The sequence below is a fragment of the Rhinoderma darwinii genome (genome assembly GCF_050947455.1).
Source record: "Rhinoderma darwinii isolate aRhiDar2 chromosome 3 unlocalized genomic scaffold, aRhiDar2.hap1 SUPER_3_unloc_18, whole genome shotgun sequence".
NCBI lineage: Eukaryota > Metazoa > Chordata > Amphibia > Anura > Rhinodermatidae > Rhinoderma > Rhinoderma darwinii.
This window is the reverse complement of record NW_027461743.1, coordinates 354,719-376,307: the sequence shown is the minus strand read 5'-3', so window position 1 is coordinate 376,307 and position 21,589 is coordinate 354,719. Positions and strand designations below refer to the sequence as shown.

Below are 21,589 nucleotides of genomic sequence, written 5' to 3'. Positions count from 1 at the left end.
TTTGATATGTATGATACAATGTATGTGATGTTTGGTATAATGTATGATACAATGTATGTGATGTTTGGTATGATGTATGATACAATGTATGTGATGTTTGGTATGATGTATGATACAATGTATGTGATGTTTGGTATAATGTGTGATACAATGTATGTGACGTTTAGAATGATGTATGATACAATGTATGTGACGTTTAGAATGATGTATGATACAATGGATGTGATGTTTGGTATGATGTATGATACAATATATGTGACGTTTGGTATGATGTGTGATACTATGTATGTGGTGTTTGGTATGATGTATGATACAATGTATGTGCCGTTTAGAATGATGTATGATACAATGTATGTGACGTTTAGAATTATGTATGATACAATGTATGTGACGTTTAGAATGATGTATTATACAATGAATGTGACGTTTGGTATGATGAATGATACAATGTATGTGACATTTAGAATGATGTATGATACAATGTATGTGATGTTTGGTATGATACAATGTATGTGATGTTTGGTATGATGTATGATACAATGTATGTGATGTTTGGTATGATGTGTGATACAATGTATGTGACGTTTAGAATGATGTATGATACAATGTATGTGATGTTTGGTATGATGTATGATACAATGTATGTGATGTTTGGTATGATGTGTGATACAATGTATGTGATGTTTGGTATGATGTATGATACAATGTATGTGATGTTTGGTATGATGTATGATACAATATATGTGACGTTTGGTATGATGTATGATACAATGTATGTGACATTTAGAATGATGTATGATACAATGTATGTGATGTTTGGTATGATACAATGTATGTGATGTTTGGTATGATGTATGATACAATGTATGTGATGTTTGGTATGATGTATGATACAATGTATGTGATGTTTGGTATGATGTGTGATACAATGTATGTGACATTTGGTATGATGTGTGATACAATGTATGTGATGTTTGGTATGATGTGTGATAGAATGTATGTGATGTTTGGTATGATGTATGGTACAATGTATGTGACGTTTGGTATGATGTATGATACAATGTATGTGACATTTGGTATGATGTATGGTACAATATAAAAGATCTTTGTTATGATGTATGATACAATGTATGTGACATTTGGTATGATGTATGATACAATGTATGTGACATTTGGTATGATGTATGATACAATGTATGTGATGTTTGGTATGATGTATGATACAATGTATGTGACGTTTAGAATGATGTATAATACAATGTATGTGATGTTTAGAATGATGTATTATACAATGTATGTGACGTTTAGAATGATGTATGATACAATGTATGTGATGTTTAGAATGATGTATGATACAATGTATGTGATGTTTGGTATGATGTATGATACAATGTATGTGATATTTGGTATGATGTATGATACAATGTATGTGATGTTTAGAATGATGTGTGATACAATGTATGTGACGTTTGGTATGATGTGTGATACAATGTATGTGATGTTTGGTATGATGTATGATACAATGTATGTGACGTTTAGAATGATGTATAATACAATGTATGTGACGTTTGGTATGATGTGTGATGCAATGTATGTGACATTTGGTATGATGTATGATACAATTTATGTGATGTTTGGTATGATGTGTGATACAATGTATGTGATGTTTAGAATGATGTATGATACAATGTGTGTGATGTTTTGTATGATGCAATGTATGTGACGTTTAGAATGATCTATGATACAATGTATGTGACGTTTGGTATGATGTATTATACAATGTATGTGATGTTTAGAATGATGTATGATACAATGTATGTGATGTTTAGAATGATGTATGATACAATGTATGTGATGTTTGGTATGATGTATGATACAATGTATGTGATGTTTGGTATGATGTATGATACAATGTATGTGATGTTTGGTATGATGCGTGATACAATGTATGTGATGTTTGGTATGATGTATAATACAATGTATGTGATGTTTGATATGATGTATGATACAATGTATGTGACGTTTGGTATGATGTATGATACAATGTATGTGACGTTTAGAATGATGTATGATACGATGTATGTGATGTTTGGTATGATACAATGTATGTGATGTTTGGTTTGATGTATGATACAATGTATGTGATGTTTGGTATGATGTGTGATACAATGTATGTGATGTTTGGTATGATGTGTGATACAATGTATGTGATGTTTGGTATGATGTAGGGTACAATGTATGTGACGTTTGGTATGATGTATGATACAATGTTTGTGACATTTGGTATGATGTATGATACAATGTATGTGACATTTGGTATGATGTATGATACAATATATAAGATGTTTGGTATGATGTATGATACAATGTATGTGACGTTTAGAATGATGTATAATACAATGTATGTGATGTTTGGTATGATGTATGATACAATGTATGTGATGTTTGGTATGATGTATGATACAATGTATGTGATGTTTGGTATGATGTATGATACAATGTATGTGACGTTTGGTATGATGTATAATGCAATGTATGTGATGTTTGGTATGATGTATGATACAATGTGTGTGACGTTTGGTATGATGTATGATACAATTTATGTGACGTTTAGAATGATGTATGATACAATGTATGTGATGTTTAGAATGATGTGTGATACAATGTATGTGACGTTTGGTATGATGTATGATACAATGTATGTGATGTCTGGTATGATGTATGATACAATGTATGTGACGTTTAGAATGATGTATGATACAATGTATGTGATGTTTGGTATGATGTGTGATACAATGTATGTGATGTTTGGTATGATGTATGATACAATGTATGTGATGTTTAGAATGATGTATGATACAATGTATGTGATGTTTAGAATTATGTATGATACAATGTATGTGATGTTTGGTATGATACAATGTATGTGACGTTTAGAATGATGTATTATGCAATGTATGTGACATTTGGTATGATGTATGATACAATGTATGTGATGTTTGGTATGATGTGTGATACAATGTATGTGATGTTTGGTATGATGTATGATACAATGTATGTGACGTTTGGTATGATGTGTGATACAATGTATGTGATGTTTGGTATGATGTATGATACAATGTATGTGACGTTTGGTATAATGTGTGATACAATGTATGTTACATTTGGTATGATGTATGATACAATGTATGTGATGTTTGGTATGATGTATGATACAATGTATGTGACGTTTAGAATGATGTATGATACAATGTATGTGATGTTTGGTATAATGTATGATACAATGTATGTGATGTTTAGAATGATGTGTGATACAATGTATGTGACGTTTGGTATGATGTATGATACAATGTATGTGATGTCTGGTATGATGTATGATACAATGTATGTGACGTTTAGAATGATGTATGATACAATGTATGTGATGTTTGGTATGATGTGTGATACAATGTATGTGATGTTTGGTATGATGTATGATACAATGTATGTGACGTTTAGAATGATGTATGATACAATGTATGTGATGTTTAGAATTATGTATGATACAATGTATGTGATGTTTGGTATGATACAATGTATGTGACGTTTAGAATGATGTATTATGCAATGTATGTGACATTTGGTATGATGTATGATACAATGTATGTGATGTTTGGTATGATGTGTGATACAATGTATGTGATGTTTGGTATGATGTATGATACAATGTATGTGACGTTTGGTATGATGTGTGATACAATGTATGTGATGTTTGGTATGATGTATGATACAATGTATGTGACGTTTGGTATAATGTGTGATACAATGTATGTTACATTTGGTATGATGTATGATACAATGTATGTGATGTTTGGTATGATGTATGATACAATGTATGTGACGTTTAGAATGATGTATGATACAATGTATGTGATGTTTGGTATAATGTATGATACAATGTTACATAGTTACATAGTTACATAGTTAGTACGGCTGAAAAAAGACACATGTCCATCAAGTTCAACCAAGGGAAGGGAAAAGGGAAGGAAAAATTTCTACACATAGGAGCTAATATTTTTTTGTTCTAGGAAATTATCTAACCCTTTTTTAAAGCCATCTACTGTCCCTGCTGTGACCAGCTCCTGCGGTAGGCTATTCCATAAATTCACAGTTCTCACTGTAAAGAAGCCTTGTCGCCTCTGCAGCTTGAACCTTTTTTTCTCCAGACGGAGGGAGTGCCCCCTTGTTTTTTGAGGGGGTTTTACAAGGAACAGGATTTCACCATATTTTTTGTATGTGCCATTAATATATTTATATAAGTTAATCATGTCCCCCCTTAGTCGTCTTTTTTCAAGGCTAAATAGGTTTAATTCTTTCAATCTTTCCTCATAACTTAAATTCTCCATGCCCCTTATTAGCTTCGTTGCTCTTCTTTGTATTTTTTCCAACTCCAGGGCATCCTTTCTATGAACTGGAGCCCAGAACTGAACTGCATATTCTAGATGGGGCCTCACTAATGCTTTGTAAAGTGGTAATATTACATCCCTGTCCCGCGAGTCCATGCCTCTTTTAATACACGACAATATCCTGCTGGCCTTTGAAGCAGCTGATTGACACTGCATGCTGTTATTGAGTTTATGATTTACAAGAACACCCAGATCCTTCTCAACAAGTGAATCCGCCAGTGTAGCTCCCCCTAGGACATATGATGCATGCAGGTTGTTGGTACCAAGATGCATAACTTTACATTTATCTACATTAAACTTCATTTGCCAAGTGGACGCCCAAACACTTAGTTTGTTTAAATCTGCCTGTAATTCATGAACATCTTCCATAGTCTGAACTATATTACATAGCTTGGTGTCATCTGCAAAAATAGAAATAGTGCTATTAATCCCTTCCTCTATATCATTAATAAATAAGTTGAATAATAGTGGTCCCAGCACTGAACCCTGGGGTACACCACTTATAACCGGGGACCATTCAGAGTAGGAATCATTGACCACAACTCTCTGGATACGGTCCTTGAGCCAATTCTCAATCCAATTACAAACTATATTTTCTAAACCTATAGTCCTTAATTTACCCATTAGGCGTCTATGGGGGACAGTGTCAAATGCCTTTGCAAAGTCCAAAAACACTAAATCCACAGCGACCCCTCTGTCTAAACTTCTGCTCACCTCTTCATAAAAACAGATTAGGTTAGTTTGACAACTTCTGTCCTTAGTAAAACCGTGCTGGCTGTCACTTATAATGCTATTTATTGTCACATAATCCTGTATATAGTCCCTCAATAGCCCCTCAAACATTTTCCCCACGATGGATGTTAAGCTTACTGGTCTATAATTACCCGGGGAAGACCTAGAGCCCTTTTTGAAAATAGGCACCACATTTGCCCTGCGCCAGTCCCTTGGCACTATACCAGTCACTAGAGATTCTCTGAATATTATGAAAAGGGGGACAGAAATAACTGAACTAAGCTCTTTAAGAATTCTAGGGTGTAACCCATCTGGTCCCGGAGCCTTGTGCACATTTATTTTATTTAATTTAGCTTGGACCATCTCTACATTCATCCAATTCAGTATATCAACTGATATATTAACAGCACTGGCACCGGCTACATCAGCTGCTCTTTCTTCTGTTGTATATACAGAGCTAAAGAACCCATTTAGTAACTCTGCCTTCTCTTGATCCCCTGTGACCAACTCCCCATTACCATTATCTAGGGGTCCTACATGTTCAGACCTTGGCTTTTTTGCATTTATATACTTGAAGAATTTTTTAGGATTTGTTTTACTATCCTTGGCCACCTGCCTTTCATTTTGTATTTTTGCTAATTTTATTACATTTTTACATATTTTATTAAGCTCTTTATATTTTACAAAGGCTACAGCTGTACCCTCAGATTTGTATTTTTTAAATGCCCTTTTTTTGTCATGTATTGCCCCTTTCACAGAATGTGTAAGCCATGTGGGGTTTAATTTGAGTCGTTTATACTTGTTACCTGTAGGAATAAATTTTGCACTATAATAACTCAAAGTAGATTTGAAAATCTCCCATTTATCATTTGTTCCATTATTTGACATTAGTTCTTCCCAGTCTATATCCTGAATTGCAGCCCTCATCCTGGGGAAATTGGCTTTCTTAAAATTAAATGTTTTTGCCCTCCCAGCCTGCGTTTGTTTTTTACAGTATAGGTAAAATGTAACTATATTATGATCACTGTTACCGAGGTTTTCACGAACATTGACATTCCCAACAAGATCTGCATTATTAGAAATGACCAGATCCAACAGAGCTTCACCTCTAGTCGGGTCTTCCACAAACTGGCCCATAAAATTTTCCTGCAACAGGTTGAGGAAATGTCTCCCCTTTGCAGTTGAAGCCGAACCATGACACCAATTAATATCCCGGAAATTAAAATCTCCCATTATCACTACAGTACCCGCCTGTGCAGCCCGCTCCATCTGTTTATATATCTGACCTTCCATCTCTTCAGTTATATTGGGGGGTCTATAGATTACACCAAAAGTAATTTTTTCAGTGTTTACCTCCCTTTCTAGTTCCACCCACAAGGTTTCAACCTCCTCACAGTCTTCACCCACTATTGTCTCTTTCACACTCGCCTTCATATCACTTCTCACATACAGACATACACCACCACCTTCATATCACTTCTCACATACAGACATACACCACCACCTTCATATCACTTCTCACATACAGACATACACCACCACCTTTCCTATTTGTCCTGTCTTTACGAAAAAGTGTAAAACCCTGTAGATTTACAGCCCAGTCATGTGAAGAGTCCAGCCATGTTTCAGCAACACCAACTATATCTATATTTTCTTCCAGTATCAAGGCCTCCAGCTCCCCCATTTTGCTTGCTAGACTTCTGGCATTTGTGAACATACACTTTAACTTGCCTGTCAGTTTTTCACTTTTATTATCAGAAATGTGATTTGACATTAATCGGTCCTTTTTATTTACACTGATGTTTTGTAACGAAAGGATCTCCTTATCTTGTTGTCTAGTCCTCTCCCCACATTCTGTTTCTCCCCCCACCAATATAGTCTGACCCCTCTCTAACCTGGCTACCCCTTTTTTTTCTACATTGACCTCCCTCCTCAGCCCTAGTTTAAATACTCCGCCACCCCAGCTAGAATTCTCTCCCCCAGCACAGCGGACCCCCTTCCATTTAGGTGCAAATCATCTGCAGAATACAGTTTGTACCCCAATGAAAAGTCAGCCCAGTGCTCTAGGAACCCAAATCCTTCTCCTCTACACCAAGACTTCAGCCATGCATTTAACTCCCTAAGCTCCCGCTGTCTTTCCTGTGATGCGCATGGCACAGGCAGTATTCCTGAGAATACAACCTTGGAGGTCCTTCCCTTCAGCTTGTAGCCTAGTTCTTTAAAATTATTCTTAAGGCTCCTCCACCTACCATTTATTCTGTCGTTGGTACCGACATGGACCACGACAGCTGGATCATCACCAGCCCCTCCCAGCAATTTGTCCACCCGTTCCACCACATGCCGAACCCTGGCACCAGGGAGACAGCAAACCATTCGGTTGAGGCGGTCATGGCGACAAATTATTCTATCCGTCTTCCTGATTATAGAATCCCCTACAACTATCAATTGTCTTGGCTTGCCTGCATTACCATCCCACCGACTACTAGCTGGGCTGTTCTCCCGGCTGTTAGGGAGATCAGTATCCACTAGGGCTGCCTTTTCTGAGACTGACACCCTCGCATCATCACCCAACCTGGCAATTTTGCTTGGAATGCCAGAAACCGGATCGGCCTTCCTTGTCTTTGACCCCTTTCTACTGCCCCTAACTACATTAACCCAGCTACTTACCTGATCCTGCTCACCCATGTCTTCACCCTCCAGTTCTAACCCACTAACTGCATGCTCTGTGAGCAGCAAGCTCCGCTCAAAATTGTCTATCCTCCTCAGTGTTGCATTCTGCTCCTCCAGATCTCTAATACGAGCTTCCAGGTGAACAACATGCTCACATCTGCCACAGAGATATTCACCCTGGAACTCCGGCTCCAGTCGTGTATACATATGACAAACTGTGCACTGAAGAAAACCTCCAATCTTGCTATCCATTATCCAAGTTACACCAAAACAGCGAACAATTGTCAAAGTAAAAGAAGAGTACTTACTGGGGCTTCAACTCCTCTTTTCAACTCCGGTTTTAGAACTCCACTTAGTTCACAAGCCACTTAAACCACCAAGCTCAGATGTCAGATGTGATGTTTTGTATGATGTGTGATACAATGTATGTGATGTTTGGTATGATGTATGATACAATGTATGTGATGTTTGGTATAATGTGTGATACAATGTATGTGATGTTTTGTATGATGTGTGATACAATGTATGTGATGTTTGGCATGATGTATGATACAATGTATGTGATGTTTGGTATGATGTATAATACAATGTATGTGATGTTTGGTATGATGTATGATACAATGTATGTGATGTTTGGTATGATGTATGATACAATGTATGTGACGTTTGGTATGATGTGTGATACAATGTATGTGATGTTTGGTATGATGTATGATACAATGTATGTGATGTTTGGTATGATGTGTGATACAATATAAAAGATGTTTGGTATGATGTGTGATACAATATAAAAGATGTTTGGTATGATGTATGATGCAATGTATGTGACATTTGGTATAATGTATGATACAATGTATGTGACATTTGGTATGATGTATGATACAATGTATGTGATGTTTGGTATGATGTATGATACAATGTATGTGACGTTTAGAATGATGTATAATACAATGTATGTGGTGTTTAGAATGATGTATTATACAATGTATGTGATGTTTAGAATGATGTATGATACAATGTATGTGATGTTTGGTATGATGTATGATACAATGTATGTGACGTTTGGTATGATGTGTGATACAATGTATGTGATGTTTAGAATGATGTATGATACAATGTATGTGACGTTTGGTATGATGTGTGATACAATGTATGTGACGCTTGGTATGATGTATGATACAATGTATGTGACGTTTAGAATGATGTATGATACAATGTATGTGATGTTTAGAATGATGTGTGATGCAATGTATGTGACGTTTGGTATGATGTGTCATATAATATATGTGACGTTTAGAATGATGTATGATACAATGTATGTGATGTTTGGTATGATGTATGATACAATGTATGTGATGTTTGGTATGATGTATGATACAATGTATGTGATGTTTAGAATTATGTGTGATACAATGTATGTGACGTTTGGTATGATGTGTGATACAATGTATGTGACGTTTGGTATGATGTGTGATGCAATGTATGTGACATTTGGTATGATGTATGATACAATTTATGTGATGTTTGGTATGATGTGTGATACAATGTATGTGACGTTTGGTATGATGTATGATACAATGTATGTGATGTTTAGAATGATGTATGATACAATGTATGTGACGTTTGGTATGATGTATGATACAATGTATGTGATGTTTAGAATGATGTATGATACAATGTATGTGATGTTTGGTATGATACAATGTATGTGATGTTTGGTATGATGTATGATACAATGTATGGGATGTTTGGTATGATGTATGATACAATGTATGTGACGTTTGGTATGATGTATGATACAATTTATGTGATGTTTGGTATGATGTGTGATACAATGTATGTGACGTTTGGTATGATGTGTGATACAATGTATGTGATGTTTGGTAAGATGTATAATACAATGTATGTGATGTTTGGTATGATGTATGATACAATGTATGTGATGTTTGGTATGATACAATGTATGTGATGTTTGGTATGATGTATGATACAATGTATGGGATGTTTGGTATGATGTATGATACAATGTATGTGACGTTTAGAATGATGTATGATACAATGTATGTGATGTTTAGAATGATGTGTGATGCAATGTATGTGATGTTTGGTATGATGTATGATACAATGTATGTGATGTTTGGTATGATGTATAATACAATGTATGTGATGTTTGGTATGATGTATGATACAATGTATGTGACGTTTAGAATGATGTATGTGATGTTTGGTATGATGTATGATACAATGTATGTGATGTTTGGTATGATGTATGATACAATGTATGTGATGTTTGGTATGATGTGTGATACAATGTATGTGACGTTTGGTATGATGTGTGATACAATGTATGTGATGTTTGGTATGATGTATGATACAATGTATGTGATGTTTGGTATGATGTATGATACAATGTATGTGATGTTTGGTATGATGTATGATACAATGTATGTGACGTTTGGTATGATGTATGATACAATGTATGTGATGTGTGGTATGATACAATGTATGTGACGTTTGGTATGATGTATGATACAATGTATGTGATGTTTGGTATGATGTATGATACAATGTATGTGATGTTTGGTATGATGTATGATACAATGTATGTGATGTTTGGTATGATGTATGATACAATGTATGTGACGTTTGGTATGATGTATGATACAATGTATGTGACGTTTGGTATGATGTATGATACAATGTATGTGATGTGTGGTATGATACAATGTATGTGACGTTTGGTATGATGTATGATACAATGTATGTGACGTTTGGTATGATGTATGATACAATGTATGTGATGTTTGGTATGATGTATGATACAATGTTCCCCGCTGTGTCTCCAGTTGTTACTGGTGAGAAGAGCTTCATACATTGCATCACTTGTGCTGTGAACGTTTCTGTGCTGTTTCAGACTTTCTCGGCCCCGCACCGTATTTCTCACCTCTCGTTATTTCTCTTCTAGGTATACAAATGCTTTCAGTTCAGCCAGATACGAAGCCAAAAGGTTGTGCTGGCTGCAACCGCAAGATAAAGGATCGCTACCTGCTGAAGGCGCTGGATAAATACTGGCACGAGGACTGCCTGAAATGTGCCTGCTGCGACTGTCGTCTGGGAGAAGTCGGGTCCACACTGTACACTAAAGCCAATCTCATCCTCTGCCGGAGGGACTACCTGAGGTAAGAGCAGAAAAATATGCACGACCGGAGCGCTCTACAAACATTGGATCACTCCTATCATCCCTGTCCCCAGATACTCACCATCTAATCTCCCTATCTCACATATAACGTATCACTCCCATCATCCCTGTCCTAAAGAGCTCACAATCTAATCTCCCTATCTCACATATAACGTATCACTCCCATCATCCCTGTCCTAAAGAGCTCACAATCTAATCTCCCTATCTCACATATAACGTATCACTCCTATCATCCCTGTCCTAAAGAGCTCACAATCTAATCTCCCTATCTCTCACATACAACGTATCACTCCCATTATCCCTGTCCTGAGGAGCTCACCATCTAATCTCCCTATCTCACACACAATCGATCACTACCATCATCCCTGTCCCCAGGAGCTCACAATCTAATCTCTCATTCCCATGGCTCATATGAGCAGGGTCCAGTGTGGGCGAGTGCTTCCCCTTCGGTCCTGCCAGATTTGTTCTGCATATTTTATTACTTTGTGAGATGTTGATTTGTTGGCTCTTCTCATCCCTGGTGACGGATCTTGTCGTCCCTGGTGACGGATCTTGTCGCGGTTTCATGATGATTATTATTGTCTGTCCTCCTGTATCAGTATGTGGTCGGTACGTCCCCCTCCTCATAGGTTTCTCAGAGAGGCAGTCACTCTGAGACGTCTCGAGGGCATGTAGTGCAGCACAGACCCCGTGATCGGGTGGGATCAGCTGCTCGCCCGGTGCTCATCCTGTCACAGCACATCGAGTCGAGCACTGGAGGATGAGGATTGTGGTTTTCTTCTGGTTAAATTACAAGTAAAGAGATACAAGTTCTGGTTCTAATTCTGACCCATACCATGTTCTGTTTATGGTTCTAGTTCTTACTCTGATCTGGTTCTAGTTTATACACTGATCTGGTTCTAGGTCTTACACTGATCTGGTTCTAGGTCTTACACTGATATGGTTCTGTTTCTTACACTGTCACTGATCTGGTTCTAGGTCTTACACTGATTTGTTTCTGTTTCTTACACTGATCTGCTTCTAGTTCTTACACTGATATGGTTCTGGTTCTTACACTGTCACTGATCTGGTTCTAGGTCTTACATTGATCTGGTTCTAGTTCTTACACTGATTTGGTTCTGTTTCTTACACTGATCTGGTTCTAGGTCTTACACTGATCTGCTTCTAGTTCTTACACTGATATGGTTCTGGTTCTTACACTGTCACTGATCTAGTTCTAGGTCTTACATTCATCTGGTTCTAGTTCTTACACTGATCTGGTTCTTACACTGATCTGCTCGAGTTCTTACATTGATCTGGTTCTAGGTCGTACACTGATCTGGTTCTAGTTATTACACTGATCTGGTTCTAGGTCTTACACTGATCTGGTTCTATTTCTTACACTGATCTGGTTCTTACACTGATCTGGTTCTGGTTTTTACACTGTCACTGGTCTGGTTCTAGGTCTAACACTGATCTGGTTCTAGTTCTTACACTGATCTGGTTCTAGTTCTCACACTGATCTTCTAGTTCATACACTGATCTGGTTCTAGTTCTTACACTGATCTGGTTCTTACACTGATCTGGTTCTTACACTGTCACTGGTCTGGTTCTAGGTCTTACACTGATCTGGTTCTAGGTCTTACACTGATCTGGTTCTAGTTCTTACACTGATCTGGTTCTAGTTCTTACACTGATCTGGTTCTAGTTCTTACACTGATCTGGCTCTAGTTCTGACACTGATCTGGCTCTAGGTCTTACACTGATCTGGTTCTAGGTCTTACACTGATCTGCTTCTAGTTCTTACACTGATCTGGGTCTAGGTCTTACTCTGGTTCTGGTTCTTACACTGATCTGGTTCTAGTTCTTAAACTGATCTGGTTCTAGTTCTTACACTGTTCTGGTTCTTACAATAATCTGGTTCTAGTTCTTACACTGATCTGGTTCTAGTACTTACACTGATCTGGTTCTAGTTCTTACACTGATCTGGCTCTAGGTCTTACACTGATCTGGTTCTATTTCTTACACTGATCTGGTTCTAGGTCTTACACTGATCTGGTTTCTGTTGTTACACTGGACTGGTTCTGGTTGTTACACTGTCCTGGTTTTTAAACTAATCTGGTTCTGGTTCTTAGAGTGAACTAGTTCTGGTTCCTATGCTGGTTCTAGTCCTTACATTGATCTGGTTCTGGTTCTTACACTAATCTGGTTCTAGGTCTTACACTGATCTGGATTTAGTTCTTACACTGATCTGGTTCTAGTTATTACACTGATCTGGTTCTAGGTCTTGCACTGATCTGGTTCTAGGTCTTACATTGATCTGGTTCTAGTTCTTACACTGATCTGGTTCTTACACTGATCTGCTCGAGTTCTTACACTGATCTGATTTTAGGTTGTACATTGATCTGGTTCTAGTTCTTACCCTAATCAGGTTCTAGTTATTACACTGATCTGGTTCTAGGTCTTACACTGATCTGGTTCTATTTCTTACACTGATCTGGTTCTGGTTCTTACACTGATCTGGTTCTGGTTTTTACACTGTCACTGGTCTGGTTCTAGGTCTTACACTGATCTGGTTCTAGTTCTTACACTGATCTGGTTCTAGTTCTTACACTGATCTGGTTTTAGTTCTTACACTGATCTTCTAGTTCATACACTGATCTGGTTCTAGTTCTTACACTGATCTGGTTCTTACACTGATCTGGTTCTTACACTGTCACTGGTCTGGTTCTAGGTCTTACACTGATCTGGTTCTAGTTCTTACACTGATCTGGTTCTAGGTCTTACACTGATCTGGTTCTAGTTCTTACACTGATCTGTTTCTAGTTCTTACACTGATCTGGTTCTAGTTCTTACACTGATCTGGCTCTTTTTCTGACACTGATCTGGTTCTAGGTCTTACACTGATCTGGTTCTAGGTCTTACACTGATCTGGTTCTAGTTCTTACACTGATCTGGTTCTAGTTCTTACACTGGTCTAGTTCTAGTTCTTACACTGACCTGCTTCTAGTTCATACACTGATCTGGCTCTAGTTCTGACACTGATCTAGTTCTGGTCCTTACACTGATCTGGTTCCAGTTCTTACACTGATCTGCTTCTAGTTTGTACACTGATCAGGTTCTAGTTCTTACACTGATCTGGTTCTAGGTCTTACACTGATCTGGTTCTAGTTCTTACACTGGTCTGGTTATTGTTCTTACACTGATCTGGTACTAGTTCTTACCCTGATCTGGTTCATCTTACAATGTTCTGGTTCTTACACTGTCACTGATCTCGTTCTAGGTCTTACACTGATCTGGTTCTAGTTCTTACACTGATATGATTCTAGTTTTCACACTGATCTTGTTCTAGGGCTTACACTGATCTGGATCTAGTTCACACACTGATCTGGTTCTAGGGCTTACACTGTTCTGGATCTAGGTCTTACACTGATCTGGATCTGGTTCTTACACTGATCTGGTTCTAGTTCTTACACTGATCTGGTTCTAGCTTTTACACTGATCTGGTTCTAGTTCTTACACTGATTTGGTTCTAGTTATTACACTGATCTGGTTCTAGTTTTTACACTGATTTCTTTCTAGGTCTTACACTGATCTGGTTCTAGTTCTTACACTGATCTGGGTCTAGGTCTTACACTGATCTGGTTCTTACACTGATCTGGTTCTAGTTCTTAAACTGATCTGGTTCTAGTTCTTACACTGTTCTGGTTCTTACACTAATCTGGTTCTAGTTATTACACTGATCTGGTTCTAGTTCTTAAACTGATCTGGTTCTAGTTCTTACACTGTTCTGGTTCTTACACTGATCTGGTTCTAGTTCTTACACTGATCTGGTTCTAGTACTTACACTGATCTGTTTCTAGTTCTTACACTGATCTGGCTCTAAGTCTTACACTGATCTGGTTCTATTTCTTACACTGATCTGGTTCTAGGTCTTACACTGATGTGGTTCCTGTTGTTACACTGGACTGGTTCTGGTTGGTACACTGTCCTGGTTTTTAAACTAATCTGGTTCTGGTTCTTAGAGTGAACTATTTCTGGTTCCTATGCTGGTTCTAGTCCTTACATTGATCTGGTTCTGGTTCTTACACTAATCTGGTTCTAGGTCTTACACTGATCTGGATTTAGTTCTTACACTGATCTGGTTCTAGTTATTACACTGATCTGGTTCTAGGTCTTGCACTGATCTGGCTCTAGTTCTTACACTGATCTGGTTCTAGTTCTTACACTGATCTGGTTCTTCTTACACTGTTCTGGTTCTTACACTGATCTGGTTCTGGTTCTTACACTGTGACTGATCTGGTTCTAGGTCTTATACTGATCTAGTTCTAGTTCTTACACTGTTCTGGTTCTAGTTCTTACACTGATCTGGTTCTAGGTCTTACACTGATCTGGTTCTAGGTCTTGCACTGATCTGGTTCTAGTTCTTACACTGATCTGGTTCTAGTTCTTACACTGATCTGGTTCTTCTTACACTGTTCTGGTTCTTACACTGATCTGGATCTGGTTCTTACACTGTGAGTGATCTGGTTCTAGGTCTTATACTGATCTAGTTCTAGTTCTTACACTGTTCTGGTTCTAGTTCTTACACTTATCTGGTTCTAGGTCTTACACTGATCTGGTTCTTACACTGATCTGGATCTAGTTCACACACTGATCTGGTTCTAGGGCTTACACTGTTCTGGATCTAGGTCTTACACTGATCTGGATCTGGTTCTTACACTGATCTGGTTCTAGTTCTTACACTGATCTGGTTCTAGCTTTTACACTGATCTGGTTCTAGGTCTTACACTGATCTGGTTCCTGTTGTTACACTGTCCAGGTTTTTACACTAATCTGGTTCTTAGAGTGAACTAGTTCTGGTTCTTATGCTGGTTCTAGTCCATACATTGATCTGGTTCTTACACTGATCTGGTTCTAGTTATTACACTAATCTGGTTCTAGGTCTTACACTGATCTGGTTCTAGTTCTTACACTGATCTGGTTCTAGTTCTTACACTGTTCTGGTTCTCACACTGATCTGGTTCTGGTTCTTGCACTGACTGATCTGGTTCTAGGTCTTACACTGATCTGGTTCTAGTTCTTACACTGATCTGGTTGTTACACTGATCTAGTTCTAGTTCTTACACTGATCTGGTTCTTCTTACACTGTTCTGGTTCTTACACTGATCTGGTTCTGGTTCTTACACTGACTGATCTGGTTCTAGTTCTTACACTGTTCTAGTTCTTACACTGATCTGGTTCTGGTTCTTACACTGATCTGATTCCGATTTTTAGACTAACTTCGTTCTGGTTGTTATGCCGGTTCTTGTTCTTACACTGTTCTGGTCCTGGTTCTTAGACATATCTTGTTGTTACACTGATGTGGTTCTGGTTCTTACACTGATCTGGTTCTAGTTCCTTCACTGAAGTGGTTCTGGTTCAAACACTGGTTACTGGTTCTTACATTGTTCTTGTTCTTACACTGATCTGGTTCTGGTTGTTACACTGGACTGGTTCTGCTTTTTACACTGTTCTGGTTTTAACACTAATCTGGTTCTGGTTCTTAGAGTGAATGTGGTCTGTTTTTTAGGCCGGTTCTAGTCCTTACACTGATCTGGTTCTAGTCCTTACACTGATCTGGTTCTAGTCCTTACACTGTTCTGGTTCTGGTTCTTACACTGTTCTGGTCCTGGTTCTTAAAGTGGACTGGTTCTGACTGTTACAGTATTCTAGTTCATACACTGTTCTGCTTCTGGTTCTTACACTAATCTGGTTCTAGTTATTACACTGTTCTAGTTCTTACAGTAATCTGTTTCTGGTTTAAACACTGGTTCTAGTTTTTACATTGTTCTGGTTGTTACACTGATCTGGTTCTGGTAGTTGCACTCTTCTCGTTATACTGGACTGGTTCTGGTTGTTACACTGTTCTGGTTGTTACACTAATCTGATTCTGGTTCTTACACTGTTCTGGTTCTTACACTGATCTGGTTCTAGGTCTTACACTGATCTGGTTCTAGGTCTTACACTGATCTGGTTCTAGTTCATACACTGATCTGGTTCTTGGTCTTACACTGATATGGTTTCTGTTGTTACACTGGACTGGTTCTGGTTCTTACACTGTTCTGGTTTTTACACTAATCTGGTTCTGGTTCTTAAAGTGAACTAGTTCTGGTTCTTATGCTGGTTCTAGTCCTTACATTGATCTGGTTCTGGGTCTTACACTGATCTGGTTCTAGTTATTTCACTGATCTGGTTCTATGTTTTACACTGATCTGGTTCTAGGTCTTACACTTATCTGGATCTAGTTCTTACACTGATATGGTTCTAGTTATTACACTGATCTGGTTCTAGGTCTTACACTGATCTGGTTCTAGTTCTTACACTGATCTGGTTCCTTGTTCTTACACTGATCTGGTTCTAGGCCTTACACTGATCTGGTTCTAGTTCTTACACTGATCTGGTTCTAGTTCATACACTGATCTGGTTCTAGTTCTTACACTGATATGGTTATTCTTACACTGTTCTGGTTCTTATACTGATCTGGTTCTTACACTGTGACTGATCTGGTTCTAGGCCTTACACTGATATGGTTCTAGGTCTTACACAGATCTGGTTCTAGTTCTTACACTGATGTGGTTCTTCTTACACTGTTCTGGTTCTTACACTGACACAGTTCTGGTTCTTACACTTTGACTGATCTGGTTCTAGGCCTTACACTGATCTGGTTCTAGTTCTTACACTGATCTGGTTCTAGGTCTTACACTGATATGGTTCCTGTTGTTACACTGGACTGGTTCTGGTTGTTACACTGTTCTGGTTTTTACACTAATCTGGTTCTTAGAGTGAACTAGTTCTGGTTCTTATGCTGGTTCTAGTCCTTACATTGATTTGGTTCTGGTTCTTACACTGATCTGGTTCTAGTTATTACACTGATCTGGTTCTAGGTTTTACACTGATCTGGTTCTAGGTCTCACACTGATCTGGTTCTAAGTCTTACACTGATCTGGTACTAGTTCTTACACTGATCTGGTTCTAGTTCATACACTGATCTGGTTCTAGTTCTTATACTGATCTGGTTCTTCTTACACTATTCTGGTTCTTACACTGATCTGGTTCTGGTTCTTACACTGTGACTGATCTGGTTCTAGGCCTTACACTGATCTGGTTCTAGTTCTTATACTGATCTGGTTCTTCTTACACTGTTCTGGTTCTTACACTGATCTGGTTCTAGTTCTTATACTGATCTGGTTCTTCTTACACTGTTCTGGTTCTTACACTGATCTGGTTCTGGTTCTTACACTGTAACTGATCTGGTTCTAGGTCTTACACTGATCTGGTTCTAGTTCTTACACTGATCTGGTTCTTCTTACACTGTTCTGGTTCTTACACTGATCTGGTTCTGGTTCTTACACTGTTACTGATCTGGTTCTAGGTCTTACACTGATCTGGTTATTCTTACACTGTTCTGGTTCTAGTTCATACACTGATCTGGTTCTAGTTCTTATACTGATCTGGTTCTTCTTACACTGTTCTGGTTCTTACACTGATCTGGTTCTAGTTCTTATACTGATCTGGTTCTTCTTACACTATTCTGGTTCTTACGCTGATCTGGTTCTGGTTCTTACACTGTGACTGATCTGGTTCTAGGCCTTACACTGATCTGGTTCTAGTTCATACACTGATCTGGTTCTAGTTCTTATACTGATCTGGTTCTTCTTACACTATTCTGGTTCTTACACTGATCTGGTTCTGGTTCTTACACTGTGACTGATCTGGTTCTAGGCCTTACACTGATCTGGTTCTAGTTCTTATACTGATCTGGTTCTTCTTACACTGTTCTGGTTCTTACACTGATCTGGTTCTAGTTCTTATACTGATCTGGTTCTTCTTACACTATTCTGGTTCTTACACTGATCTGGTTCTGGTTCTTACACTGTGACTGATCTGGTTCTAGGCCTTACACTGATCTGGTTCTAGTTCTTATACTGATCTGGTTCTTCTTACACTGTTCTGGTTCTTACACAGATCTGGTTCTAGTTCTTACACTGATGTGGTTCTTCTTACACTGTTCTGGTTCTTACACTGATACAGTTCTGGTTCTTACACTTTGACTGATCTGGTTCTAGGCCTTACACTGATCTGGTTCTAGGTCTTACACTGATATGGTTCCTGTTGTTACACTGGACTGGTTCTGGTTGTTACACTGTTCTGGTTTTTACATTAATCTGGTTCTTAGAGTGAACTAGTTCTGGTTCTTATGCTGGTTCTAGTCCTTACATTGATTTGGTTCTGGTTCTTACACTGATCTGGTTCTAGTTATTACACTGATCTGGTTCTAGGTTTTACACTGATCTGGTTCTAGGTCTCACACTGATCTGGTTCTAAGTCTTACACTGATCTGGTACTAGTTCTTACACTGATCTGGTTCTAGTTCATACACTGATCTGGTTCTAGTTCTTATACTGATCTGGTTCTTCTTACACTATTCTGGTTCTTACACTGATCTGGTTCTGGTTCTTACACTGTGACTGATCTGGTTCTAGGCCTTACACTGATCTGGTTCTAGTTCTTATACTGATCTGGTTCTTCTTACACTGTTCTGGTTCTTACACTGATCTGGTTCTAGTTCTTATACTGATCTGGTTCTTCTTACACTATTCTGGTTCTTACACTGATCTGGTTCTGGTTCTTACACTGTGACTGATCTGGTTCTAGGCCTTACACTGATCTGGTTCTAGTTCTTATACTGATCTGGTTCTTCTTACACTGTTCTGGTTCTTACACAGATCTGGTTCTAGTTCTTACACTGATGTGGTTCTTCTTACACTGTTCTGGTTCTTACACTGATACAGTTCTGGTTCTTACACTTTGACTGATCTGGTTCTAGGCCTTACACTGATCTGGTTCTAGTTCTTACACTCATCTGGTTCTAGGTCTTACACTGATATGGTTCCTGTTGTTACACTGGACTGGTTCTGGTTGTTACACTGTTCTGGTTTTTACATTAATCTGGTTCTTAGAGTGAACTAGTTCTGGTTCTTATGCTGGTTCTAGTCCTTACATTGATTTGGTTCTGGTTCTTACACTGATCTGGTTCTAGTTATTACACTGATCTGGTTCTAGGTTTTACACTGATCTGGTTCTAGGTCTCACACTGATCTGGTTCTAAGTCTTACACTGATCTGGTACTAGTTCTTACACTGATCTGGTTCTAGTTCATACACTGATCTGGTTCTAGTTCTTATACTGATCTGGTTCTTCTTACACTATTCTGGTTCTTACACTGATCTGGTTCTGGTTCTTACACTGTGACTGATCTGGTTCTAGGCCTTACACTGATCTGGTTCTAGTTCTTATACTGATCTGGTTCTTCTTACACTGTTCTGGTTCTTACACTGATCTGGTTCTAGTTCTTATACTGATCTGGTTTTTCTTACACTGTTCTGGTTCTTACACTGATACAGTTCTGGTTCTTACACTTTGACTGATCTGGTTCTAGGCCTTACACTGATCTGGTTCTAGTTCTTACACTGATCTGGTTCTAGGTCTTACACTGATATGGTTCCTGTTGTTACACTGGACTGGTTCTGGTTGTTACACTGTTCTGGTTTTTACACTAATCTGGTTCTTAGCGTGAACTAGTTCTGGTTCTTATGCTGGTTCTAGTCCTTACATTGATTTGGTTCTGGTTCTTACACTGATCTGGTTCTAGTTATTACACTGATCTGGTTCTAGGTTTTACACTGATCTGGTTCTAGGTCTCACACTGATCTGGTTCTAAGTCTTACACTGATCTGGTTCTCAGTCTTACACTGATCTTGTACTAGTTCTTACACTGATCTGGTTCTAGTTCATACACTGATCTGGTTCTAGTTCTTATACTGATCTGGTTCTTCTTACACTATTCTGGTTCTTACACTGATCTTGTTCTGGTTCTTACACTGTGACTGATCTGGTTCTAGGCCTTACACTGATCTGGTTCTAGTTCTTATACTGATCTGGTTCTTCTTACACTGTTCTGGTTCTTACACTGATCTGGTTCTAGTTCTTACACTGATGTGGTTCTTCTTACACTGTTCTGGTTCTTACACTGATACAGTTCTGGTTCTTACACTTTGACTGATCTGGTTCTAGGCCTTACACTGATCTGGTTCTAGTTCTTACACTGATCTGGTTCTAGGTCTTACACTGATATGGTTCCTGTTGTTACACTGGACTGGTGCTGGTTGTTACACTGTTCTGGTTTTTACATTAATCTGGTTCTTAGAGTGAACTAGTTCTGGTTCTTATGCTGGTTCTAGTCCTTACATTGATTTGGTTCTGGTTCTTACACTGATCTGGTTCTAGTTATTACACTGATCTGGTTCTAGGTTTTACACTGATCTGGTTCTAGGTCTCACACTGATCTGGTTCTAAGTCTTACACTGATCTGGTACTAGTTCTTACAGTGATCTGGTTCTAGTTCATACACTGATCTGGTTCTAGTTCTTATACTGATCTGGTTCTTCTTACACTATTCTGGTTCTTACACTGATCTGGTTCTGGTTCTTACACTGTGACTGATCTGGTTCTAGGCCTTACA

The 21,589-nt window shown here is 38.3% G+C and overlaps 1 protein-coding gene across 3 annotated transcripts in view; it reads left to right on the top strand.

The window, feature by feature from the left end:
* The window catches only part of LMO3 (LIM domain only 3), a 110,504-nt gene that overhangs the window by 48,049 nt on the left and 40,866 nt on the right, over positions 1–21,589 (top strand). For all 3 annotated transcript variants that reach the window (XM_075847322.1, XM_075847320.1, XM_075847321.1), the window contains exon 2: positions 10,813–11,026. In XM_075847322.1, the coding sequence (XP_075703437.1) occupies positions 10,821–11,026 (206 nt within the window). In that variant the 5' untranslated portion in view covers positions 10,813–10,820. The remainder of the gene's footprint in view (positions 1–10,812; positions 11,027–21,589) is intronic.